Genomic DNA, 26,948 nt, shown 5'->3' on the forward strand with positions numbered 1-26,948 from the left:
AACCACTTAAACATAGCATTGTTAAACGTATTGTAGCTTTTAAACGGCAGATATAGGCATATTTTTATCCCCTAAAAATTTTTCATCTGTTCGGATTTCCTAGCTTAAAGTCTAGTGATCCGAAAATTATAGGGATAAAAACTTACCTTTTCGAAAATTTCAGCCAAAAAAAAGGTTCCGAAAATTCTAGGTGACCTTTTTAGGGTAAAAATCCGTTAAAAATGGGCAATTGTACCATGTTTTAAATGTTCGAAAATCCTAGGACAGGCAGGCAAGCAAAAACATTTATTACAAATGTTCCGAAAATTCTAGATCTCAAATCGTCTTCCGAACAGATATTTTCCGAAAATTGACGTTGGGTGCCTCTCTAAATTGGCCGAGAAAACAGGCGAGTGAAAAAATAGAGGCACAACAACGACCTTGGGTAGTTCATTATTGCGACCAAATCAACGTATACAGCTACGGCCATTTTCTTAAAAACAAAGTCTTTTGTTTTCTTTTTACAAATTTAACGTCGATTCCGTGCTGTTACCCAACAGATATCGCCAAACAAGTACAGCAGCGCATTGTGGACAAAGATACGCCTCTATTAGAAACGATTCACATTATTACCATGGGAAGACAGGAGTACCCTTGGCAGATATCTTTAAGGTAATAATCGAGTTACTGGTAACGTTCTGGTGATCATTATTACAAGAAAAGTCATAGCAAAGAAAACAAAATCACTGGATTTCTACGTGCAGAATTTAGCAATTGCAAACGTTGGCACATTCCAGAAATGTTTTACATGTCCACCGTGTGGCACATTGCAGCCATTGCTTTTGAGTGATATCGAAATATAATCGTCGTTAAGACCTTTACTAAAAATGTAAAAAACATTTCGCTGAAAAGAATTAAATTGACTTCTGTTTGCGTGTCGATGGGGTCCATTTTGACACTTTCTCTTCCGTTGTACTTTGATGTTAAATATTATGAACTCGTGAATAATGGTAGATGGTGTGGCCCGGTGTGACCTTCACTTGTCTTAGCTCAATTCTACATCGGATTATTGACTTTCCTCTTTTATATTTTTCCCCTTGTCATCATATCCTTTACCTACGTCATGGTTTCTCGGGCAATACAACAGAGTGATTCGTTTTATAAGGCCGTGGCAAGGGAAAATGGGAGAATGCTACAAGGACATGAGTGGAGAGGTGTTCGATTTCATCAAAACAGACAAAACAAGCATGCCAAGAAAATTCTCACACCAATCGTTTTGGCCGGGTCTTTGCAATAACAATGCTTCCATTGAACATTTTAAGACTGGCAATTGCCAATTGGCCTGAAATCGCACAAGAACAGTATTACGGAAATCTTCTGTATGTGGCTGTCGTCTTTGTGATTACAAACGCATCTGCGAATCCCATCATCTATTCTCTTGTCAAGAGGCCCTTCCGCAATGAGATAAGGAATTTGAGGGGCGATAGAAGATTGATGAAGTCTCAGACTTTTCGTTTGTCTACTCGCACACAAACAAGTAATTCATCTCGCTGACACGTGTGTGAAAAATTTCAAGTCACCTTGCACCACGTCACATCCCGTGTTATGATTGCGAACTGATCATGATCAATGTGGTGACATAATGTTTATAGCTTTGGACCCATAACGAACATATTCCAAACATTCCAAAGATGCACCTAACTCGATGCAGAATCGGTTTTGATGAAATTCATAAAGGGTCTAGTTGAGTAAACCTCCTACTTATAAGGCTAAAATTATTCCTGTGACAGACTGAATGATTTAACTTAAGGCTGAGGAGTGTATGTCAAGTGAAGTAACAGACTTTCGGTTACAGTTTGACACAATTCAATACTCTCTTTTCACGATTTTGATTGCTAAAATTCCGGGTAAAAGTTATGAGATGCATTACTTTGATTGCATCTTTGGTTAGCTGGAATTTGATTATTCCTTGCGAGTCTAACGAAATCTAATGTCTTTGTTTTTTCTTGGCCACTTTAGCTTTCTTTTGACGTTTCAAAGAATTGTATAAAGAAACGTTGATCATAGTTGGCTACTTCTGTATAATCTCTAAGTAAACCTGGCGTCACTTTTCTATTTATATATAAATTATGTTCCAGGACAATTTCGCCATTCTGATTGGCTATGAGAAATGTATGTTCTAGGTCACACAGTGCAGGAAATAGGTAATTCAGGGCAAAAAGAGGGAAAAAGTCGAGCATTCTGATTGGTCAATAATCAAAGTTTTGGATGGCCAATCAAATGCAAGTCCCCGATGGCACAATTTTTGCGTGATAATTAACTACAAATTGTTCGCCTTTGAAAAAATTTACCGTTGCTTATTACGTGGGATGCCTGTAGTCACGTATCTGTCACCAAACTCTTAGCTTAATACTGTCATGTTTCATAAACAACATGCATGTCTCTTTATTTCTATAGATAATCAATATCTGGGATTAGTGTATGTCTTAACTTTTCGGAACTAAACTATTCATTCGCATTTATTCAAATTCTTGCAGGTACTTCAACATGCAGAAACAGCACAAAATAAGATAAAATAACGAAAGAAAGACTAAAAAAAAAAACAGATAAAAATTGTAGCTAAGATTCTTTAAACAAGTTGCTTTGCCTTGTGATTTTGCGGTACTTTGACGTCCACTTTTTTTGAGTGCCTTAGAGTTATTGGTCATTGGTTTCACTCTTCCTGACTGTTTCCCAGCAACGGTGCTAATTGACCCTTGTGACTAGTTCCCTAAGTTCTGTTTGCGCTTTAGTAGTTACGATCAAAATGTATCTTCTCCTAATGTCATGAATGGTGGTGTTCGAGAAAGTTGTTGGTACGCCGGGCCAACTAACTTTTTCATATTAAGGATGGTTTAATTGGGTTTTGGTACCACTAACAAGTATTTCTGTGTTTCACCTCGTTTTGTTTTATCAAAATAATGTTTTTCTACATTTCCTGGAAACAACTTTTTCATCCTCTTCCTTTTTTTGCGGTTTCAGGTGAGATTCACGACAGAAAAGCTGTCGTCTTTTATGTACAAACAAAAGACTTTTAAACGGTTTGTTGCTAGAGACCGTTTGAGCGGTAAAAGGTATAAATTAAAAGAGCTGTTTACTGAAGGTAGAGTTAATTGAACAAGAGCTGAATGTAAAGTCGACTCGAGTACGCCAAATAAAGAAATGAACCAACACGATAGCTGAGGAGTCTTTCTTACCAAATCACTAAAAATCTGTTTGGTAATAATTGAACCAACAATTATTACAAGTTAATTTATAAGTAACTAAAATGAATGTACTCATCCATTCTTACAAGTACAAGCAACTACCGTAAACTAGGAGTTAAGCACACTTACTCACTTTGAAAGAGGAAAAACAATAACAACAATAGCGACAAGGGACAAAAAAATGCAGAATTAAGAAACACAAACCAAAGGAAGAGGAGGGAAGGAGACGGAGGAAAAAATCAACAACAACAACAACAACGACATCAGCAAGAACGAGAAATAAGAACATTTTGGCAATGAGATGGCAGTGCAAAGCACGTTTGCAATGCCATACCAGGAATAGACCAGTGCCATAAGAAAAGTGTGACATGGTTATCTTATGGCTGGAGATGGAACAACTTACTTTACTTTGATCATGCAGACTTGATTAGTCGTCGTGACAAAGGTAAAATGATGGACTGCTGAAATCTTCTTTTGTCAATTTCTGCGACTTTAAATAAATTACGTTTGAGTATCCACGGACCACGAGTAGATAGTGAGGAGTTTTTATGCAATGTAATCTATAACAAAGTGAGAATGAAGAGTAACATCGTATATTTACGGCGTACTATTAATTAATAAGGGCCTCTAGTTTTGCTCTAAATTAAATTAGTCCAATTCTATGCACTGAATCACGAATTTTACACTCTGAACTCGAAAACCATCTACACGTTTCCGAACATGAATGAAAATCACAAATCACAAGGCAATGTTCCTCTCTTCACGTGATCCCTTCCCGCCACTTATAAATTATGTTAATGTATGCTTATAGTCGAATTTCAAACGGTAAGTACACACTGAAGCGTCCCTATACACATGCGATAAGGAGACTGCAGCCACATGCATAGTGTGGAGCAGTTCAAGCCTTGAGAGATCACCCGAGGTTTGTCGGCTATGCCAGGTTGAGAGCGATTAAGTAGCACCAACTGTTAATAGACCAGAGCCTGAATAGAATGACCAAGTAGAAGGCTATTGTTTCGTCGAAAACGTTGTAGATCACCTAAAACTCCTTCACATTACCTGCTCATCACCAGTTTTAGTAATTAAACACTCAACTTCTTTAACTAAGTGTTAACTTAAACCTAGCCTATTTCGTCATATAATTTTACAGAAACGAGTTCTGAGAATTAACACCCTTTTTTGTGCTCGTACTTGGCATTTCAAGTCTGATCTACATTTGTTACAACGAATTCATGAACTCTTCTCAAACCGAATCACACCCTTCCATTCCGTATTACTGATATAAACTCACACTCATTATAGAAGAAGCCACTAACATAAAGCAATTTTCTGTATTACGTATATCACGGTCTTAGCAACTTGTGCTCGATTATGAAACTACTATCTCTATACTACTGCTACAAATAATGTATTGACTGGTTTGATCGAGTTTGGCTACTGCAAGGCTTCACGCGCCGGGCTCAGCATGATGAATTGACAAAAAAACTTGAGTGATTGTGTTTCCTGTAATTATCAATCTCAGATACTTATCGCGGATTCGCAGAAGTATTTTACACATAACAATAGGGAGGGGGGCCTTGTTTCAAGAAAGCTGCCAACAATTTTAATGACTCGTACTTTCTCAAAGATAGCAACTCTTTACCATCTTGTTTTCCCATTAGATGATTTGTTTACTAGTAAACATTCTTCACGCATTTTGACTTTTATTGTTGCCCAGGGATCGTTTTCAGCTAATTAATTGGCATGCGTCGAGGTTGAACATTCATCCTCGACACATGCACGAGTTAAAACTCGAGCGCTGCCACATGCCTCTGATGTATTAGCCATATCTTCGCTGATAGTACTTTGCAAAACGACCAGTAAGTATTAGAACTATTGTTATGTACCCTAATTCATTTTGAGATACGTAGTGCTTTTGCCTGAAGGGCTGCCCTTGCATAGTGAAAATCCTGATTGGCAGACTGAGCAATTTTTCAAAGTTCATTTCGATTTTTTTAGAATGAGCGAATATTGCGTCTGTTAATGATAGATAGTAGATAGTAAATGAAAGTCATAGATACATACATTTGAAATGTGGAAATGAAACGATTTTTTTCTGTCTATGTTTTTGTTCGAAGAATAGCAGAAAGCTCGTTTGGCGAGGGCCTTTTAATTTGCACACATTGGCTAACGCGAAAGCTACAGCACTGCCACACCTACGAAATCAAATTCTCTCTTCTAATTTATTCTATCGACCTTGTGTTTCTGTGTTTTGTGGTTATTGTTTATAGTGTAACTCAATGGAAATTAAGGATACACTAGTTCAGGGAACTTAAAGAATTTCATCTCAGTTTTTGTACAAAAGTTCGAAACTGGAACTAAAAACAAGTATTATCTTGTTTAAAAATGATGCCTTTTTGATTACGTTTATGAGAAGTAAAATATCTGACTCAATACATCAGCATCTTTAATTCTTGATGTAGTAGAGCAGATGAAAGAACGAGATTTCAAAAAACTCCTTACCAAAAACCAGAAATTGATGTCTGGCATTTGCCTTCCTCCGTCAAACAATGTTTGTCAATATTGTTTGCTGAAAAAGAGAAAAAAACAGAAAAGAAAAAAAATTCCCTTGCCTGAGGGCAATCGGCAAAAGAATACTCAGGGATCTTTCCGGTGGAGGTCGCACAACTTTGACCAAAGTCCACACCGTGTCCTCAGCCAAATGATAAACAAGCTATCACGTTAAATTTCTTAGGACTCATCCATCTGATGTAAGGTATTACACAATACCTCAGCCCCCGTATTCTCGGTGTTCGAGGTTATCGTTATTGCATGCAGATGTTCCAGTAAAAAAGAAGTAAAGCACTTTTGTTGAGGGTGTAAAATGCTAATGACGCTAACGATGGTGTTGTTATTGAGGCATCAAAAGACCCGGCAAGTACTTGCAGACGCTAGGTTTAATCGGAAAAACAGAAAACACAAGTTCTTTTTAAGAGCCGGTCTTCCCTCGGCACGGAAAAGCCCTTTGAACGCAGTTGACACCACTGTTCTGCTTCTAGGATGACTTAAGGGGAACCACATGACCGAGTCAAAATGGTCGTGGTACGAAAAAGATGACAGAAATGGAAAGAGCGTGATAAAATTAGTAAGAATGTCAATTTTGAGGCCACTGACATTTAGATGATAGATTTTACGGTGATTTTAATGCTTTAAAGGTTAACTAAGATTTATATGGAAAACAGCTTTGCCATCCAGCACAGAATTCTTTTACATTTTTCAAACTTTCAAACTACTCTAAAGTCATGCGATGAAAAGGGCTGTGTCAAGCAAAATGATGTAACTTCATGACACCCAAAATGCCCAAAAAGTAGAATGAGACATTGCAATAACCGCTTAAAACTGTTGAGCAACATAAACGAAATACAGCAAATGGGAAGAGACGCACGGATGAACACTAATGGACAAGATTGAGACGGGTTGCTTTTGGGTAATCTTGAAAAAAAAAGTCGGTCCGACGTTTTTCAATTTTATGGCAAATCACCTAGATAAATCGGTTTCACTATGAATCATTTTGTTTGTGGTGTAACGATAATTTTGTTAGTAAAGGAATTCCATGACTCTGAACTAAAGATTTCTTCTAAACACCCTACAATAACGTGACAGAGCCCCTTTATACGTCAGTGGCCTCAAAATTGACATTCTTACTAATTTCATCTCGCTCTTCCCATTCGTGGTATCTATTTTGTTCCACGACCACTTTTTGTCGCAGTCATGCAAAGGGCCTATTATTCAAAAACTGTACTCAGTACTCTAACAGGTCAATGAACTCCAATACTTACTGAATTAAGGTTGTTTTTTAACATTAACAATGCTGTTTCCTTGTTGTCCTATACACTGAAAAACAACTCAGTTTGTAGTCGAACGTGGTAGCACATAACTTTAAGAATATGTTAAGAACGTTTTTAAGCCCGAATTACACGTTGTAATAAAAACAAGAGTGTGGATTTCAAATTAAGAGTTTCAATTGTGTAGTAATTTATCAACGTGGATTCGTTCGTTTGATATGATCAAAGACTCGACTACGGTTGAGCCAATGCCAAGTGCATAACTCGAAGAAGCAGTCAGATGTCCTAAACTTGGCAAAAAAAAAGAAAAAGCACACAGCAGGGTCCCAATGGCGGACTTCCGACTTCTCAAAGGCTCGTGTTCAATCAACGCAACTGTGATCGACAACAACTGGTGGACACATTCAAGACCTCAGGACCGGAAGGACGCGTATAATTTAAAAACCAGGACCGATCGAAGTTGGAATTTTGCCCGTAAAAAAGTTCTTAACGATCAGGCTAAAAACGATCCAGTGATCAAGGACTGGTTAACACAGCCTTACATTTTTTTAACCTTTCTACACTTCTCTCAAAACCAAAAAAATGCAAATGAGCAAGATTTAACTGACTCTCAGCCCCGGATATGTTCTTAGAATTTTGTTTAGAGAGACAGGCATGTCAAAGCTCTGGCGCTAGCAATAGTAAATTTTACGGTTTCTTACTAAACCAGATGATGTTCATTAATCACAGAGAGAGCATTGAAGCAAGTACAATCAATGACCGAGGCCCAAATTTGGTGGAAGATACTGCAGGTTTACATAGAAATATCAAATTTAGTTTTGACCATCGAATTTATTGTACGGGCCGAACATTTTATTCTACGCACGAGTTGTCATAAAGCACGAGTTACCTATTTGCATGCAGTAGGTTCATAACAAAAAGGAAATGATTGCAAAAGTAATTCCAACGAGTAATTCCACTTCTATGGCACTGTTCCATTTCCTGCATCAGTGCTTTCGATTGTTTCAATAACAGTGGAATTAAATGAGCTGACGTGCGTAGAGACATGAAACCTTTCCTTTAATTGCAGCCGGGACGTTCTTATAAGAAAAGACAAACTTTGGGGAAGTCATAAACATTTTTTCCAGCGTTCACAACCAGTTGATGTTTGAAAAAAATATTTAACAACAGCAACAACCTGAACTTGATTAGTTACTGTCACGGTAACGCTAAAGCTATTAAGTGAAATGCAAATAACATATCCCTCAAAACTATGCATACCATCTCTGTTAAATAAATAAAATCAAGGGCTGGAGGGCGATACGCGGAGATCTTTCCAGTGGAGGTCGCACAATTTTATTGCTGCCGCAGTGAGTGAGCCTAAAGCGATCGAACGAGGCAGCTCTCTAATTGGGAGCACACATTTTTCTTCAAAACGCAAGAAATTGTGGTTATGCGCGAATGGAGGAAATAAGAAGCGCGGTGTGATACTAGGGCATGCTGTGTTCTTCATTTCGCTTCGTATCCTCAAAATATTGATTATTTTCGCCGCCATCCAACAAAAAAATAAATTAGAAATCGTTCAATGAAAAAGGCCAAGAACTTGGATTGTTGTTGGAAAAAAGTATTTTAACCAAAGTCCCAATTCACAGGTCTGTGCGGTACGTTCATCGTTTCTGAGTTATTTGTCGAAGCGTTTCACGCAACTTTCTAGTGTTTTTGTAAGGAGACGCCATGTGGTCCACCAATATGGCGGACGGTAATCTGGAGTTCACTTTGCGATGAAAGAGCTCATGATCCGCTCATGAGATAATATAAACGTATATGAACACATCTCCTAATGTACTTGAAAGGCTCAAACAGCTGAGATTCATAGGGGTTTTTTCAATCAAATAGCTTAGTATCATGGTGTTACGCGAGATGACAATTCGGAAATTCTGTATTTTCGAAACGAAAGACGTCACGGAACTGGAAACTTGAAAAATGTTTATTTCTAGGTCATCTTCAACCTACTTTAGATAAAATTCAGAAGACCTTGCGATTTTGAGTTTGGAATTTGATGACATCACTGTCAAAACCATTTATTGTTTTCTTTCATCTCTCGAGTGAGGTCCAGAAGGAGGTCCAGTTAGGGGTCCAGACATAATATAATTTCCCTTCAATTCCACGCACGAACTGTTGTTAAATCATCGCAAGCTTAATTGAACATCTCCCTTTCCCTCGGCAGCAAGCTCATACCATTTAGGTAAACTAGTTCTTAGCCTAATCGCTAAATAGAGCAAGAATCAGAAGAATGACAGAGTTTTCTAAATTTATCATAAAATGCCCATTGTAGTGTAACCCAATTGTCAAGTTCTTTAGCGCTAAGGCACTAATTGGGGACCGTAAAAATAAATCAAATGTTTGTTTTTGAGGGAAGAGGAAAGCGGGAGTAACCGGGGAAAAACTTAGAGCAGAGTATACTCAACCAACAAATTGACTGATACATTTGCATTTAACACCGAGCTGAGCTCGTCTGGAACGCAACCACGCACCACATTGGTAGGAGGAGATTGTTTTAACCACTGCGCTAACACTGGTCTCTAATTAATTTATTTTCATCTTCTCTAGTCTTTGACTGAAGTGACGACGAAGATACCTTCAGTGAAGTAACATCGTTTTGGTAAGAAAAAATATTATTTGTCATTACATTCTGACCTCGTTTATACAAAAATGTAAGGTATGCCTTATTTAGAACGTAGACCTCTGCTGTTAATAAGTAAACTGGGAACATACATAAGTCATCACTAGGGAACCTAAGCCAATTATCGAGTTATTACCAAGGAAAACCAGAATAAACTCTGTGTGCGACTATAAAGAGAAATTGAAAAAAAAAAGGTTAATAAGAATTTTGTGATGATGGCTTGTTTGAACACACTTAAACACTTAGTACTTATTTATTTATACATTTGTTATTTTTCTTTTTTCTTCAATCAGCTTAGAATGGCGTTACTCCCTTTGAATCCTTTGGTCATCCTTTCCGCAATTGTCGTCCTTTCTGTGGCATTCAAAGCACCCAGAGTACTAGAAAAAGTACAGAAAAGTCAAGTGAAAGGTAAAGTAACGTCCCCATCGAATATTAAATTTCACTTCAGTTTAGCCTTTACCGCTCCACATCTCAGAGGTATCATCTCAGGACAGTACGCTTTCTGTATTCAGTTTATATGTGAAAATCAAACTTGGCCCAAGCGTTAGGTATTTTTAGGGGATTGAAGGGATTAGTCAGTTTCTAAAGAGACTGTGGGGCTTCCTCGGTGGGCACTGAAACCCGAGAAATTGCCTTTATGAAGTGAATACTTAAGAAAGTGTTTTTCAATTGTAAAACTAATGACACGGCAATTACTTCGACCAATCACAGTGGGTGCGAAAAGCACAATGAACCAATCCAAAATCGTAGCAAGCTAGTCCGTGTAAGGGCCGATTTACACGGTACGACTTTGTCGCGTGCGACAACGGCTTACGACAGGCCCACGACATGATTTACGATTGTTGTGTACGTCAGAAAAAATGTCGTAGCATTTTAAAACATGTTTTAAAACGCTGCGACAATCGTAAGTCATGTCGTAGGCCTGTCGTGAGCTTGTCGTATGCGACAAAATCGTATCGTGTAAATCGGCCCTAACTTGTTCAAAGCGCGGGAAAAATCGCGCGTGCAAATCGCGATTAACTTGCTCAAAGCGCGGGAAAAATCGCCCGTGCAAATCGCGATTGGTTTTGGTTTTCCTTCTCATTGGTTGATAAACTGTTGCTAGATTTTTATGCCAATCACTAAGCGTAGAAATTGCAATCGCGTAATTACTTTCGACAGTCATTTGAAAACTGCTAGGTAAATTAATCAAGGTCAGAAAGATTTCTGAGCTGAAGTTTAGAGCGTGTTTGCTAAGACTAGAAATTTTTCTGAGACTTTTAATAAGAACATAAGATGCAGAAAAGGGCGTGGGTTTATTAAGAGCACGAGAAGATAAAATTCGTATCCCCAAGCGGCCACGTAATGTTCTGTTTATTATATAGATATTGATGAAATGTCTAGATTTAAAACAACTTGTTTTACTCATTTTCGAAATGATGAAAAAGTGGTCACCAACCGCTAATACACGCATATTGTGTAACATGAAACAAGATGTGAAAGTTATGAAAAACAAATCGTGATAATGTAAAATTTTGTAATAAAAATGTTAATGTAGTAGAGAAGAATTATATTGAAGCACAAAAGTATCTTACAATGAAGAGGAAGCTCGCGTTTTATCGGCTAATCCTGTTCGTTACCATAACGAATCCTATATTCTCACATGTGAAAGATAAAAATGATATGTTCACTGCGAACGGTGAAGATATGATTTTTTAGTAAAAGGAGAAATACTGGTATTTCATCAGTATCTATATCATAAATGACGATATGTACGCGTCGACCGATAGGTAATTATCACTTTACGATCAGAGAGACTTATCAGAGAGACTGATCGCGTTAACGTGAAACGACAAAACGGCAAAGGAACAGGTTGCTGTTTAATTTTAAAAAAACTCTCTCTTTCGCTACGTTGCATGATATCTGTAGATCGTGATAAGAGGTGAGCTGTAATGAAACAAGTTTCACACTGTTTCCCGTTTGCTTATAAACAGGGTTTTCCGGCGTTTGACTCGAGGCCCCCGGGGACCTACCCTGCCTGTGAGCAGAGTACATACATACATACTTAACGTCTCTTCCACTTCCACTCTTCCAATTCAAGTTGTAGATTTCTTCCCAATTTTTATTTTTTTTTTTTTTTTGCCTTTCTGTTTTTTTTACGGACTTGGGTTTCTCAGGAAGCCATAGGCTCAAGAAACATAAGACAATCACGCGCCATAAATCCTTCAAACTAACAAGAAGTCACATCGCCTTATTTTGGCATTTCATTCACGCAATTATTTTCGTATTTCGTATTCTTTTTTCCCTCCAATCCAATCTCAAGAATGCAAACAGTTATGTATTAGGGGTGGCGAATGGTACCTCCAAAATCTTGGCACTTCCAAACTTTTCATCCGATCTCGAAATCTCGACAACCTTTGTGAAGAGTCTCGAAGTCTCGTTTATATTGCATTTATTTCGGTGTGGAGTCTTGCATGTTTTGGTTTCGATCTCGGATTCGCAAACAAGGGTCTTGGCAATTCGTCATCATCAGAGTTTTATTAATAGTAAGTTAGGGGACTAAGACCTCCTTGAAGGCTCAACAAAAAATAAGCATATCTGGTTCTTTCATGATCAACTCCGGTACTTTGAAAAGCTATCGAGACCTCTGCTTATAAATCTCGCTAATATTTGAGTGTGATTGCAGGGACACAAGTCAGAAAGGACTTTTGGTGCCCCACGTGCAAGAACGTCACTCAAGAGGCCTGTGATAATACTCCGAGCATAACGATCTGTCCTAGCGCAGATTCATGCGTTGCTCTTTCCGCGAAGGGCACTTTTGCACGTATATGTGCCAACACAAAATTTCGTGAATCGCTCACCAGGGGTTGCAAGAAAGTTGGCTACAACATGACAGCATGCTCTCAAAACAGAAAGTACCGCGTGTCTTGGTGCGGTGAACCAGGGTGCAAAGCAGAAATGGTGAGCGATTTCTGGTGCCCGACTTGCCAGAATTCCACACAGGAATCTTGCGACGCCGCTTTATCGAATACAACTTGCCCAAAAGCAAATTTCTGTATAGCATTCCAAGATGAAAAATTCTTTGCTCGGAAATGCGTCAACAAAGAGTTTCTTGACCAGCTAACCAATGGTTGCCTTGAAGTGCGCGACACCAAACGAGAATGCAACAGAAAACAGAAATATCACGTGACGTGGTGCAAACAACCTGGTTGCAAAGCTGAAGTTCCCGGTCTGATCCCCTCAGGAGGTGAACAACGACGTGAGACTAATCTGGCAGCGAAAGGGCGCTATTAATTCATATATTTTTTGGTTTTTGATAAAGAATGTTTAGTTACTGTTAGGACCAGGTAGACGACAACCAACATAACAGACCGATTATATTGTGATAACATGATAGTATGACAATACCTGACAAAGCGTTATTTCAAAAGGAATTAAGTAGGATTAATTTTAGCGCATTTCTGGCATTACCCCCTTTGATATACTTTACACTTTCGACATCATAAGTTAACATAAAATAAGAAGCATCAAGAGGTTTTTTTCAATTAATCTCTGAGACTGACCATTTTAAATTATACATTTTATTGCATTGTATAGTTTGCAGTTCACCAAATAAATATTGATTGACTTTATCGCGTGTAATGAGCTTTTATGTTTGCTTTGAAGAAACACATTTGTGGTATGACCCTGGCCTCGGTTGTTTAAAATGAAAGGTGGATAACGCTATCCACTGGATGAATCGCTAAACCAATTGAGTTATCCAGTTGATAGCCCTATCAACCCTTTAAACAGCTGGGGCCTGATGTGTCCATTACAAGGATTTATAACTAAAACCTTCTTTTTGGATTTTTTTCTCGCCTTATGTGATTGCCGAGCCAAGGATTGAGTTTAAAAAACAAATTCGTTTATAGCCGAAGACTGATTTAGTAGTTTTGGAAGCAATGAATACTATGCGATGCAGCTGTCTGCAAAAGTAAAAAAATGAAACTCCCTCGGCCCACCCCTGATTACTTACTTTTGAACCAAGTCATGACATAGCTTGCTTGGTGATTGATGTCTTTACCTAACCCGACCAAATTGAAAGATTAACAAAGATATACCAAGAGTGTTTCAGGTTATTTGTTCTCTAATTAAGAAAATTACCACTTGTTGAATATCCCGTGCACGATTCCCGGGGGGAAGGGGGGGGGGGTTGGGGTCTTTTATTTCATACCTCCGACAGGTTGGCTCAGAAGGAGTATGGGACCACTGTGCGAGAGGTCGCCGAATCAAAATTCCGGAAGCCGGACCAACACTCGGGGTCAGTTTAGAAGTGTCGTCTTTCTAATGAAAACTGCAATTGTTTAGACTGACTCTCTAGTCTTCTCGGATAAGGACGATAAACGCTGACACGTTTGGCCCCGCAAGGCGCCATGCAAACGCCGAAGGCGCGAGCTACCTACAAGGGGCCTGGGAACACTAAGAAACCCTGTTTTTCCAGTGTTTCGGGAACCCAAGAATCATTTTCCCAGGCAAGGCTGGAGTTAAAGTAAGCAAAACAAAATTATAAACCCCTCAAATATTGGCATCAAAGTACCAGACCTGGAATGGGTTACCACCAGATGAAACGTCGGGCCTCCGGCCTCAAACGAAAGCCCTGTTATAGACACCTTTAAAAAATTCGGTGGCTTCAACCGGGTTTAAACCAATGAGCACTCTGAATTCATCAGGTGTATATAAGAGACAATTGCTTAAATTGTCCAAAAAGGTGAGGTGCGAGGATCATTTCTCTCTTTCGTCTATACCCCGCAATTCAAATCATGATGTGTAGTTCTTATATCTGGCTTGTCATGCACCCAAATCGAAAACAAAATGCTAGAAGCTGCTTCTAATGTATATACCGGCCATTCTTACGTTTTTCGAAGAAAGTTTCGTGTTTTCTTTTTGGCTTCGTTGTAATCATTTTACAACTTGATTCCGTCCCTTCGATATTTCAGTAACTGTCGATACTCGGTAAAAAAACTTGACAAAGATTTGTTTGTAAATTTGTTCTTTGTTTTATTTTCATGTATCAGATGTTTGTTGTTGTTGTTGTTGTTTCGCAATGGAGTGGTTATTTACTTTCAGAAAAAAACGGGGTCTTTACGAGAACCCTTGTCTTTTTGGTCAGCAAATTTGGATCGTCTTCATGTCACTTACAGAGAGGTAATAAGCTTTCACCTGAGTCGCATTAAATACCCAGTTCTGGTCAGGCCAATAAAGATTCTAGATAACAGTATTCTAGATAACAGTACTAGTACTAATGTACCGTGTTCCATATATCACAGCATGCCCACATAGAACGCGTGGTTTATAAATATACAATTGAAACGAACTCTTTACAATCCAGCAGGTTACAATCAACTAAATACATGCTCTTAGACACGAAATGAATTTCTTAAAAACGCTATTATCCTTTTTTAAATCCCGGTAGAACAATAAGCAGAAACGATCAAAAGGAAGACAGATTCTTAAATACTGAGCTTAATCGAATGTAAGGAATAAAAAGCATAAAGTAAATTAAGCGCAAAGACATTCACACCCTAGGACGGACTGAAGAAACATCGTGGTCCTACGATATCCCTAGATATCCATAGTTCGCGGACTTCCTGATTAAGAATCAGCCGTCGTCGTGTTCCATGGTGCTGACTGCTTATGGGACGAGAGTGGTAAAGTGACGCAACCAGCATGGATTTTCATTTGTGCTTGCGTCAGTTTTCATTCTACAACGAGTGTTCAAGAAGTGCGTCCAGAACTAAAAGATTCGTTTTTCTTTTGTCGTCGGTTGAGCTTTGCATTCCCATTGGTTTCTGCTCTCACGGCTGCGTTTGTACGATTACTTCAGAACGAACAGACCATAGGAGAAGCAAGGCAAAGAACTACCCCTAACACTTTTCGATCGGTTTTCCTTGCCTGGATTCACCGGATTCGAATCGAAAGTTTGAAGGACGACAATGAAAGTTTTGCCCAAATTAAAAAGAGCCCACATAAGTAAATTAATTAACTTTACAAAGGCTTTTTCAAGAATCAAGTTCGTCTCTGAACCAAAAACAATGTTACTCTTTTGTAAACACGGTAACTTGAATCAAAGTAGGAGTCAAGTGGTTTCCCTGCATCGACTTTCTTTTGGACACAATCTTATACTAACTCGTGCTGATACCTTGTTTGAAGCCAGTCTTATATCCAAAACGTTTTGCGTGAAATTGCACGCCCCTGGAAATAATTTAGTGAACGAACAGTTCTTTTTCCAGTGTTTCACTGAATATATGCAGTTCAGGTACTCCAAGTGATTGATTTCCCACACAGCCTGGGTAGCCATGTAAGCGACGTCTTAGGTAGCACGATAACAAACACCTCTATATGTCAGCTGGCAGCTAAAGCTGGTGATACTTGTATTGGGGACGCATGTCTCCTCCCTGTCAACCAGTATGTTCGCGTTTTTCCTCTTCCCTAAGAAAGAGGAGGTTGAAAAAATAAACGATAACTTTGAGCTGTGTTTTAACATCTACTCCCAGAGCTACCTTTTGTATAGGAAAGATATCTGCACACAAACATTGCTTTCGCTATTCAAATTTGCCAATCACAGGAACAAAAGACCCTTTTTTTCCACAGCTAATGAGGTTCTGGTTGGCACATTAGGGAGTTTAAGCACAAGATGTTTTTGAGCCGCGGACGGCAACCGGAAGTGAGCTGTTTTCCTATTTATCCGGTCCTGTCACTATCACCTTTATGTTGCTAAGTATCTTTCCTCCATTAGAGATGATTAGGTTTATAATGTGGGAGAAGACACTACTGCCCTGGCTTGCGAAATGTTTGTTTCCGGTTGCCGTCCGCCGCGCAAAAACGCTATCTTCCCTCTTCTCCACAATATAAGGGAATCTTTTCTGACGTCATTGTTTATATTTCGTTTCATTAACATTCGAGTTTGGTCACAAAAAAGCATCGAAAGGCATTGACTTCAAAGGGTAAAAGATATCGTTAAACTTAGTCACTGGCAAATGTCCAATTTTAGGCCTTTTTTTGGGTGGTAAATAAGCTAATGATCTCATAAATTTATTGTAAAATTTCAAATTTTCAAGGCATCATTAAATGTAACTGTAATTGTAAATACTTTGTTTATAGTGGAAGTGCACTTAGCTATCAAGTTAGTTCACAGGCATCCCACTTTTATTAATCCGAAGGAAACGATTCAAGCTCAGAGATGATCCGGTAAATCGGGTTCAAGTAGGTAGTAAATGTCTATACTTCGCGTCAGAAATCACTGAAAAATGGGGGAAACACTCTAATTAGGTGCCTCCAAAAGACAGGAGCCTTTGTCTAGGGTAGAACAACTAATAAATGATGACCTTAGTTTAAAGTTACAGCCTTATATACATCAAAGGTTCCATTGCTAGGAGTACACCGAAATATAGTTTGTCAAGATATTAATTGTTTTGCTTATTGCATTCAAGAAGAACGCATTCTAGTCGAGGGATATCCCTCGGGTATCGATAGTGATGCCATACGATTTCAGCGTTTGGACGTAATCTTGTTCTGGCATAAATAACCTGGATCTCATGTGATATTGTTACGGCTTGACCAGGGAAAGTAAAGTCTTCTTGGACGGGGTTAATACCTGGAAGGGTGACCATCCGGCAATACCCCGCGCTGTAAACGCCTTTTTGGCTATCCAGCTAGGAAGGCTACTAATATTCCACAAAACTGATATTGCATTTCATAATTGTTTTTAATAAAATTATTAGCGACAAGATAACAGTCAAAATACTTATAGTATGAAACCTTTATCACCAAGCAAATACTAGAAAAGGGTACAAATTAAAATATAATGATTTTCCCGAAAATATACAACTAACTACTTTCAAATGCCTTGTCGATGACAAAACAGGAATCGAACGCACCTCTCTAACCCTTGATTAATGCTAGTTAGGTCAGTATTCGCACAGCCTTTCCGTGAAAGACGTTGGAATATCTTTACAAGTTGGCAACGAAGTGCTTTATTGAAGTTAGTTGTGTTTTCTGGTACGGGTGCATATTGCCTGGCAACAGTGTGTCCTCTTCGTTAAAGTGGTCACGTGCGCTTCTTAGATCAAGTGCTTTCCAAAAAATAGCAAAACGAAATAGCAAACGTGCTTCACACAAGCTTCACTCTAAAACGCTTTGTGCCCTGCAGCACCAAACGTTAAACACAATAGCCCATTTCCGAGTTGCTGCATGCCTCAGTTTCAAAGCGAGTCCTGGCGCACAACCATTCAAATGGAAATGAGTTGCGTATTCTTATGCAAATCAAACTCATTTCCCTTACAATAGTTGAGCACCAAGACTCACTTCGAAACCGAGACAAACAGCAACTCGGAAATGGCCCATTAACTTCAACCGCAGCCGCATTTTGTTACGCAAATTTACTTAGATGATACCATAATGAAATCGTCATCACGTGTTGCTTTGCCATGCGAAAAAAGTACAACTTCACCGCGTCGTTACCTTACAAAACAAATATTTTACTTCTTCGCAATTTTTATATCTTTAACAAAGACTACTAGATTTGCTTGAAAGAAAAACATAAATATCCACTCCTACTTTTAAAAAAATGACATACCTTAAGCTCTATAAGTCCACGAAATTCTGTAAGGAATTCGCTTCCCTTTAACGATTGCTTACAACTTTCACTGATCTGAATTCGCATGGGCTGCGAAAAAAAAGGAAAATGATAGATAGAAAGATGAATAAATAATATTTCAACGAGGCTTCACTGGTTCAAATTGAAACACTTTATCGATCGCATTACTTCAAATCCCCCCGTCATTCTAAATTATGCAGGCAACTCCTCTTCATTTTAATCCGATTTCCACCTCCTGCTAATTATAAGAGAGAACTTTGCTACCACCAATATTTTGGCCAGGACATCAACAGTGCTGTTGTCCAAAGCTCTTGTTGAGGTGAAACACTGAATCTACAATACGACAACGAATGATATGCCTATCATAGAGCTATGACGATCTATACCTCTTTTACGATCAAAACCATGATTACATTTTTACAAGGACGACTCTAGAACTTGCCACCTCAAACTAGCGAATTTCGTTAATATATATTACATAAGAAGGCAACCTAGCCTTTCCGTTTGTTTTTTAAACCTACCAAGGATGTTGTTCTCAGTCTCGCAGCCATGTTTACGCTATCTCCAAATAAGCAATACTGTGGCATCTTTTCTCCAACAAGACCCGCTGCAACAGGACCCATATGCATTCCTAAAATTAAAAAAGCCATTTGCTTCACCATTTGCTCTACACTTAAGGTGATTCCCTGGTTTTGCATTGCGCATTCCTACTGCGCACGATTTTTGCGTCATCAGCACGCGCACATGAGCGCGCGCGCGTACAAAACATAAGGGATTTCCCTCAAACTAAGCTCGATAGCGAGATAAAAGCTCCTTTTCTCTTAAACGAGCACGGTGACCCCCACTTTTTATTTTATAAATTCAATGAGAACAATATCCGCAATAACTGAGAAAAAATTTGGCAGAAATCTATAGCTACTTTTTTGGCAAATGAAATAAATGCTACAGATAGAGACGTAACGGGCCCAGCAGAGCAAGTCCAAATTATGTTTCCTTTAAAGGATAAAAATATCAATTAATAATGCAGGGTATTTGAAGCCCTTTTTTTCTGGGACGTAGATGAATAAGCAATCAAAGAAAGTCGAACTCTGTGTGATATAGCACGCCGCATTGAAAAATAATCGATCTTGTTTGTTGTGCACTGAGATAACCAAAAGTCACCTAAATAACCATATTTGTCAGCATCGTGGCATAAAAACAAGCACGGTGACCCCCTCTTTTTATTACCTTTTTAACATCTCCTTGTACTGTAATGTCATCATACCAAGTTTCATCGGAAATCTATGACGGGTTCTTTTACCCGGGAATCACCTTAAAAGAAGTAACCGGTGCGTTCCCAGGTTGTTCAAATGGTCAGTAAAAAATGCTGAATGAGAAATTCCATCAGTTGGGATCAGCAAGTTGCAGTTGCAAAGTGGAGGTTTCAAATTTACTAAGAGTGGTTGGGAAAGGTATACAAATGAAGGGTGGGTGTTGGAAAGCGATAAAACACTTATTTTCCTTTCGGATATCCCAGTTGAGAATTTTGGGTTACCTTTTCAGACAGACCATTTAGTTTACTGCTTGCCCAAAGAAAAGCACCTGCTCCTGTTTGTCCACCGAAGTCAAGTTCTTTTGAATGGGGTAAAATACCTGGATGGTTGACCGTCCGGGAATACCCTGTGTTGTACACCCTGCCACATTGGTCATAAACCATGCCCGGCTCCGACTCCTGCGATCGAATGTGGTCTGAGTTATCTCAAACTGAGTCGAAGGTTTTTCTCCGGGCACTACGGTTTTCCTCAGTCCGTCATCACAACCGACTCACAGCTGAATTACATCTGGCTGTGGTTCTGTGCTCCGACACCAGACATGGACCATACAGCGACTGCCAGAGGCGCCTTATGATGTCGAGAGCCATTTACTTGCCCTGGAAAGCCCCCAGGAGAAGCGGTCAACTAAGTATATTATTATACTCGTTGCGAGAATGAAAGTTTACCTATAGTAATTGTCAAAGGCTTTCCTGTGGAAGGATCTTTTAGCTCATCCATCAATTCCAGAATGTCCAGGGCCATTGCAGCAACGGGCTCAACATGATGGTCCTTCCTCACGGGTACACCATTAACCACCATATACTGAGCGTCCCCGAGGGTCTCGAACTAAGAGCAAAGACAATCACAGTCTAAGATTTTTTTAAGTAAGAGAGTTGTAATTGGGAGATTTAGATTGTATTTCAAAGTTAGGAGACCAATACGTGTAAGGAGAGTGACGAAAAGGGCCACATTCAAGACGGGAATGGAGTGAATAAAATATTAATGGTTCCCTTGACGGCTTACATAGAAGCTCATAGAGTGCGCCCTTTTCCGCTACACGACAGGATAATAAGCGCATAAGGCAGGGAAATCACCGTTTCTTTGCAAAAACCGCCTTATTCATTCGGTTCTATTTCCGCTCTGCAGCCGTGTCAATTCTCCTTTTTTGTGACACCTAAACAAATGCTGCAGCCAGGTACTGTTTAATGGTTTTAATCGGTAAAAAATGTAATACCGACCGGTTTAGTTTTTGGCACACACTGTTCTACTTTTGAGCTTGATACGGACGGTGTTTTTCATCGCTTCCCTCAAATCTTGTTATTAAAAAAATGCTACAATCAATTGCAAAAATACTCGAGACACAGTATCCAATTTGGGCAACGAAGAGATTTCAATCCTCATTTGCTTCCCATTCTTATAAGATTTCACGATTGTCAGAACTAACCTACCCTGGGCACCAGAGGTTTTTCTCGCGTGCGGCGGGAATTTTCGGTGTCGGCCAAAGGCCGACACAGCTTCGGCCGTAGGCCGAAGCCACGAGCGGCGAAGCCGCGACTGAAAACCGGAAACCGCGCTAGAAAAGTCTCTGGCACCCAGGGTAGAACTAACCTTACTCTCATTGCACAAAAAAAATGAAATTATGTGATGTTCTTTTACATCTTGACGAAAGCAGTTCGGTCGAAACTTAAAAATGTACACAGGGAAATTCATTACATAGGAAACTTCACTGTTTATAAACAATTCTTTTGTTATTTAAATTTTGCCAACCACAGAACGAAAGAATCCTTTGTTTCGACAGCCAATAAATTTCTGGTTTGCACATTAATGCAAATAGGTGACGTAACGGTGAGTATCGCTATTGTCTACGTTTTGACGTGTTATATCGCATAGCAAATTTTAAACAAGAGAGATCATTTTTTATATATTGCTTTGTTATTTAGTTAAGGTGTCACAAGAATTTTGACACTGGTTGTGGCACCTGGACTTGTTTGTAAAACGATCATACACCGCAGAAAGATTAAAAACGATCTTGAAAAAGAATGCTCTTGAGATGGCATTTAAGGCCAGAAATGAAGGCATCGCCAAAATTATCTCATGTAGGGTTTTCCTTGAAAATTTGGCGACGTGTATAAGAACTGTAACCTGAAACGCACCTGATGAGAACACTTAGTGGTTTGGTTGTCATGGTGACTCGTTTTCATTACCTTGTAAACGTCATGCTTCTCGCTCAGGGTATCAAAAGTCAAAAACATTTTGTTCACAAGAGAAACAACCTCCATGGGTGTGACCTTGGTACAAATCCTGTCAAATCCATCCAAATAACTGAACATAATGGTGACGCTGTCAAAAAACTAACAAATAAACTAAATAAATAAATCATAATAGAAAATCTGAGTTCGATGTACCCTTGCATTTCTTAAGTAGGGAGATTTAGTATCGCCTTTACGTGAAACGGCAAACGGCAGCTGCAGGGTGCTTCTTGTCTTAAAAGCAGGAAACTTCTCTTATTCCAAATTGTCTCTCTTTTCAGTGAGATGTTGCTCTCTATTTTTATCATATAAATACTGAGATTTATTTCAAAGGTACTGAGATTTATCCACGAAAATCATAGTGCATAAAATTCGTACTGATTCTAAATTTAGCCCATCATGAACACGAACGACAAAATTTCACTGTGAAGAAATATTGTTTGTCCAATCAGCAACGCGTACGACGAAATTTCACTAGTGATGAATGAACGTATCCTCGAATGGAACGTCATGTGACAGCCGTTGCACAAAAACCGCGCGCTTTGAAAAATGGCCGAGGGAAGGTTCGCTTCTGTTTGCTCGGTTGAGGAATTTATTTTAAAACAAGAAAACAGAAATGCCGCTCAAAAAATTGAACGAGATGTACGATTGCTTGAACAACTTTACACCAATCTGAATTCGCATGGGCTGCGAAAAAAATAATAATATGGTAGATAGAAAGATGAATAATAAAACCAATTTTTCTCACATCGATGGGTTACCATATTTTCTTAACTATGGTGCTCCGCGCGCGCGCGCGGAGCTCCGTTAATACTATTTCGACAGGGCTTTACTGGCTCAAAATGAAACAATTTATCGATCGCCTTACTTCAAACCCCCCCGTCGTTCTAAATTTTGAAGGCAACTCCCCTCCCTTTTAATCCAATTTCCATCTCCTGCTAGATGGCTTCTTTACGTAATTGCAAAAATTGCGTTCATAGCTGTGAAGATCACAGCTTCACTTGATTTCATATCCGCAGTTCATATATGATCCATTTCATATATCATTTCATCGTTGATTCATTCCTCCACGGGAACATTAGAACCCACAAATGACCAGCTCCCAACGTCAGTGGCTTCAGTCATAGCTCAGTTGGTTAGAGCGTCGCACCGGTATCGCGAGGTCACGGATTCAACCTCCGTTGAAGTCCTAAATTTTTCAGGCTTCTTTAAGCAATTGCAAAAATTGCGTTCATAACTGCGAAGATCACAGCTTCAATTGATTTTATATCCGCAGTTCATATCAGATCCATTTCATATATCACTTCATCGTTAGAAGAAAATCATTGGAAATTATACCTCGCATGTTTCAATGGCTTTCTGTCCGTCTTTCAGTCGATCAGCAACAGCTTTTGGCATCATTCGACACAACAACTGCTCACTTCTTTGTCTTTCCTGTTCCAGTTTCTGCAAGCTTTCTTCCAAACTTTTTCCTCGATCTAAAAGCTACGTTAAGGTTTGAGCATAAAGTATTAATCAGGAGATGATGAAATTCATTTTTGTTTATATGCCGGATGAACAGTGAGCAGTTTCGCCTCGGGACGAAAATTAAAATTGGCTGCTATACAGGTGCTTTTTGGTCAGAGGTTACCATCGAGAAACAAACATGGCCGGCGCCGATTTGGGCTAAACTCGTTGCGGTAAAGATGAGACGTAGGAATTTATGAGGCTCAGAAATATGTGGTCGCGGCCAGGGATGAAAAAGTGTACGGATTTTTACTCCAGGATGAAATCATCCCGGGATGAACACAATTTATTCAGGGAGCATGAAAACAGTTCCAGCCAAATGACCAGACACCAGGACGAAACTCAACCCGGGGTGAGGTTCTTCTCGGGATGAAATCTCTCTTAACAAATAGTAAGTCCGTTTGATATCAGAGAGAGCTTAAGAAAGCCGGACGATGAGGGCGGCTTTAAGAATTTAAATGTTATCTACAAATATAATTTGCTCGATTCATGTTCTTTATTTCGACTGCTGAACACGTTTGCAAATTCTCATACAAACGCTTATAATTTTAACTGATCGTGATGCTCAAATTACATTGTTAGCTTGGGGTACCTGTGATGAATGCCGTGTATTGTTATATGCCTCGTCATTCAAACGATGCCGCTGCAAGAACACAATAGTGACCGAGTATTCTGCAGTTTTTCAAACTAATTAACAATAAAATGGCAGTGTGAGGAAAAAAGCCCTTCAGTTCGTCAAAACGCCAGACGCGTTTTAAATTTATCTCCCCATTCAGACCTGTCTATAGCTAAGGTTTTATTCTTATTTCTTCCTTCATAACAATTAACAGAAAGCTAAATTGTCAATTATCATTGTTTTAGACACCCTGCTAGCAGAGCCTTTCTTTTGGCGTTCTTGATGAAGACTCTGCGTGAGATCTTTATTGAGCATGTGCTGCATGTTGCCAGGATACACTTTCGAACCCAGGCCTAATACTTGTCGAGAATAACTGGTGCTTTGCAGATCTCGCCGCCATCTAGATTTTTCATGGTACAGCGGGCTCAACTATAATCATCGGTTTTATCATTAAACGGATGCTCGCACCGGAAAAAAACAGATTGACAACAGAAAACAAGATTGACTAGTCCAGACGTTAGGGCCGCGGCGGCTTCAGAGAGTTGACGCGATTCAGGTAGAGCCTCCTTTTATCTTCCTCACTAAAGAAAACGACAAAAGGAGGTTCTGCTCGTAGGGTGTGTCTTTGAATGCTTAACGTTATTTTCAGATACTAATGTTCTGTACTTTCCGGGTCACAAGTAGATTCTTAGAAAATTTTTCTTTCAAACTTAACCGTTTCGCCAGTGACGCCATTCCTTTCTCGTTTATTGTTACTGATTTTTCGATCATTTTCTCTTCTAAGACAAAGTTACTTTGGTGTTGCATTTGTTTATGCCTTCATTGATGGCTGCTATAAGGGTTTTTTTTTTAACTTAAAAAAAACCCATACTATTTTAGTTTCAAATCCATACCTGGTCACGCGCATACTCAAGCTGTGGAAGAGACTGGATTCCAGAGAGAACCATTTCTTGTGATGAATCATACAACCCCAAATCACTCATGTACATTCCGGCGAGAGCCATCTCATCTAAGCTTGCTATCCTACGGGAGTAGGAGTAATATAAATAAGAACATAGAAAGGCACAACACAAGCAAAACTGGTTTGGAGCCACAAAACCACGTTTCAATTTACCAGCAAGTTAAATGTTAACATGCTTATATATATATATATATATATAAGTGAAGGTCACTGCTGCCTAGTGATGAAACTCCATTAGTTTATTCACACAATGCGCCACAACGTTTGTCTTAAAGCCATCATTTGACAAGAGTTAAGTTTTACATTGCAACGCGGTTAGGAATCAGACATTTTTTGATGCGCCACTATGGTTTGACGAAATCTGAAAGTAGCTTAAAAAGTTACATGTCAAAGACCCAATGTTTGGACACTCCTATCTATCAGAGGTGCTTCGTCAGGGGTAATCCAAAGTTATTGCAAATTGGTATCATATAAAAGGACTCTTGTGATAACATTGGATCATCACTCACGAAGCCACTACACAACAATGTCGAAACATTTTTTAAACTACATTCACTTTTAAATCGGTGTAGCATCAACTTGAAAGGCTACCTTGATTGCCACTGCACCTCTTACTTCGCCCATCATCCGATATAAAAGCTTCCTTGGGATCATGATATTTAGTATATTTCTTAGTTGTTTCTTGAGAGTGGACAGCGCTATCCACTGGATAAATCCCTATCCAAACAGCTAAACTTCCGTGGCATAGCGATATTTACCCTTCCCTGGGGCAGTCACGATATCCACTCTGAACTCACTAAGTAAGGCTTACTAAGTAATTGAAAAGGTTACGTTTTATACAAACGTTGGCCGTGTAGCACTTATATTTTAAACAGAGTTAACTGAATAGAGGGTAATGTGAAGTGCTAGATTTCTATCCCATATGAACCATGTGAGCGTTAGCCCTACTGATGGAAATGGGCCCACACAAGGAAAGCGAAAAACTACATCTTCGGTTCCCACGGCCTGCTCCCGTCTGACCTTGTAGCTCAGTCGGTAGAGCGGCGGAGATCTAACCCGAGGGTCGTGGGTTCAATTCCCACCCTGGTCAGAGTTTTTCTCTGTCCTTGTGTGGGCCCATTTCCATCAGTAGGGTTAACGCTCACATGGTTCATATGGCATAGAAATCTAGCACTTCACATTACCCTCTATTCAGTTAACTCTGTTACTAAGTAATTGAAAGTCGTCAAACACTCTGATTCACTCATCGCCCTTACATTGGTGAGCAGATAAACAGAACCAAATCGTTCTTCTTAAGATATTTCACGTTTCCTCTCAAATGCAGCTGTCTAATGGTTTTGTCAGGGTAGAAATCCTTGCCAGCATGCAAGCTGGGCAGCGAAGGGCCTTTTCGCGTCACGGTCTGCACTTCACTATGTTTCCTAGCAATTGGCTTGAATGGCACGGAGTTGTTATTATGACATTCAATTTCATCCATAATGGCTAAAATACTCGATTTCGTTTTCGACGTGTCCTCTTGATGATTATCTGCCACTCTGGAAAGAGACGAAAGGAACTGTGCTCTGTCCAGTGATCTCATTGGCCTGAGAGGGAGTTTTTTCAGGCCATTTGTTCGCAAACAGGGTAGTTTTGCGACCAGCTCGCAGATAACGTTCCATGTTTTGATCTATAAAAAATGTAATGAAACAAAACAAAACCATTTAAAGACCGATAAGTCTATTATGCACGTATTGAGACATCGAGGGAGCGGCGTGGTCCAGTCGGTTAAAGAACTGAGCAGCAATCAGTTCAGAAAGAATCGCAAACAGATGCAACAACTCCCAAAAACGTAAGGACGTGCAGTGTACTACGGGAATGATACGACCCATAAGACTTTGAAAACTTATAAAGGCAGGGCTTTCTCCATGGAGACCATACGTAATGCGCATGGTCCTAGCAATGTTGGAGGAGCTGTGCAAACGGTCCAACATTTTCAGCTACGCTAACAAAAGAAATGA

The 26,948-nt window shown here is 39.4% G+C and overlaps 2 protein-coding genes and 1 pseudogene across 10 annotated transcripts in view; 2 read left to right on the top strand and 1 right to left on the bottom strand.

Moving 5' to 3' along the window:
• Window positions 1-778: 778 nt before the first annotated feature.
• LOC137970946 (neuromedin-U receptor 2-like) lies at window positions 779-1,533 on the top strand (annotated as a pseudogene).
• Window positions 1,534-4,971: 3,438 nt separating this feature from the next.
• Window positions 4,972-13,324, top strand: LOC137978845 (uncharacterized). The gene is made up of 4 exons (XM_068825956.1): window positions 4,972-5,083; window positions 9,638-9,689; window positions 10,004-10,121; window positions 12,379-13,324. Exons 3-4 carry the CDS (start codon window positions 10,010-10,012, stop codon window positions 12,984-12,986), a joined length of 720 nt encoding a protein of 239 aa, XP_068682057.1. The 5' UTR covers window positions 4,972-5,083; window positions 9,638-9,689; window positions 10,004-10,009; the 3' UTR covers window positions 12,987-13,324.
• A 1,369-nt stretch (window positions 13,325-14,693) lies between these two features.
• LOC138000684 (soluble guanylate cyclase 88E-like) overlaps window positions 14,694-26,948 on the bottom strand; it is a 40,712-nt gene continuing 28,457 nt past the window's right edge. For all 9 annotated transcript variants that reach the window (XM_068847260.1, XM_068847329.1, XM_068847288.1 and 6 more), the window contains exons 3-10: window positions 26,208-26,617; window positions 24,884-25,013; window positions 23,207-23,353; window positions 21,824-21,970; window positions 20,306-20,465; window positions 18,849-18,958; window positions 18,307-18,396; window positions 14,694-16,160 (exon numbers count right to left, since the gene is read on the bottom strand). In XM_068847260.1, the coding sequence (XP_068703361.1) occupies window positions 16,074-16,160; window positions 18,307-18,396; window positions 18,849-18,958; window positions 20,306-20,465; window positions 21,824-21,970; window positions 23,207-23,353; window positions 24,884-25,013; window positions 26,208-26,617 (1,281 nt within the window). In that variant the 3' untranslated portion in view covers window positions 14,694-16,073. The remainder of the gene's footprint in view (window positions 16,161-18,306; window positions 18,397-18,848; window positions 18,959-20,305; window positions 20,466-21,823; window positions 21,971-23,206; window positions 23,354-24,883; window positions 25,014-26,207; window positions 26,618-26,948) is intronic.

Source organism: Montipora foliosa, chromosome 1 (assembly GCF_036669935.1).
Source record: "Montipora foliosa isolate CH-2021 chromosome 1, ASM3666993v2, whole genome shotgun sequence".
Taxonomy (NCBI): Eukaryota; Metazoa; Cnidaria; class Anthozoa; order Scleractinia; family Acroporidae; genus Montipora; species Montipora foliosa.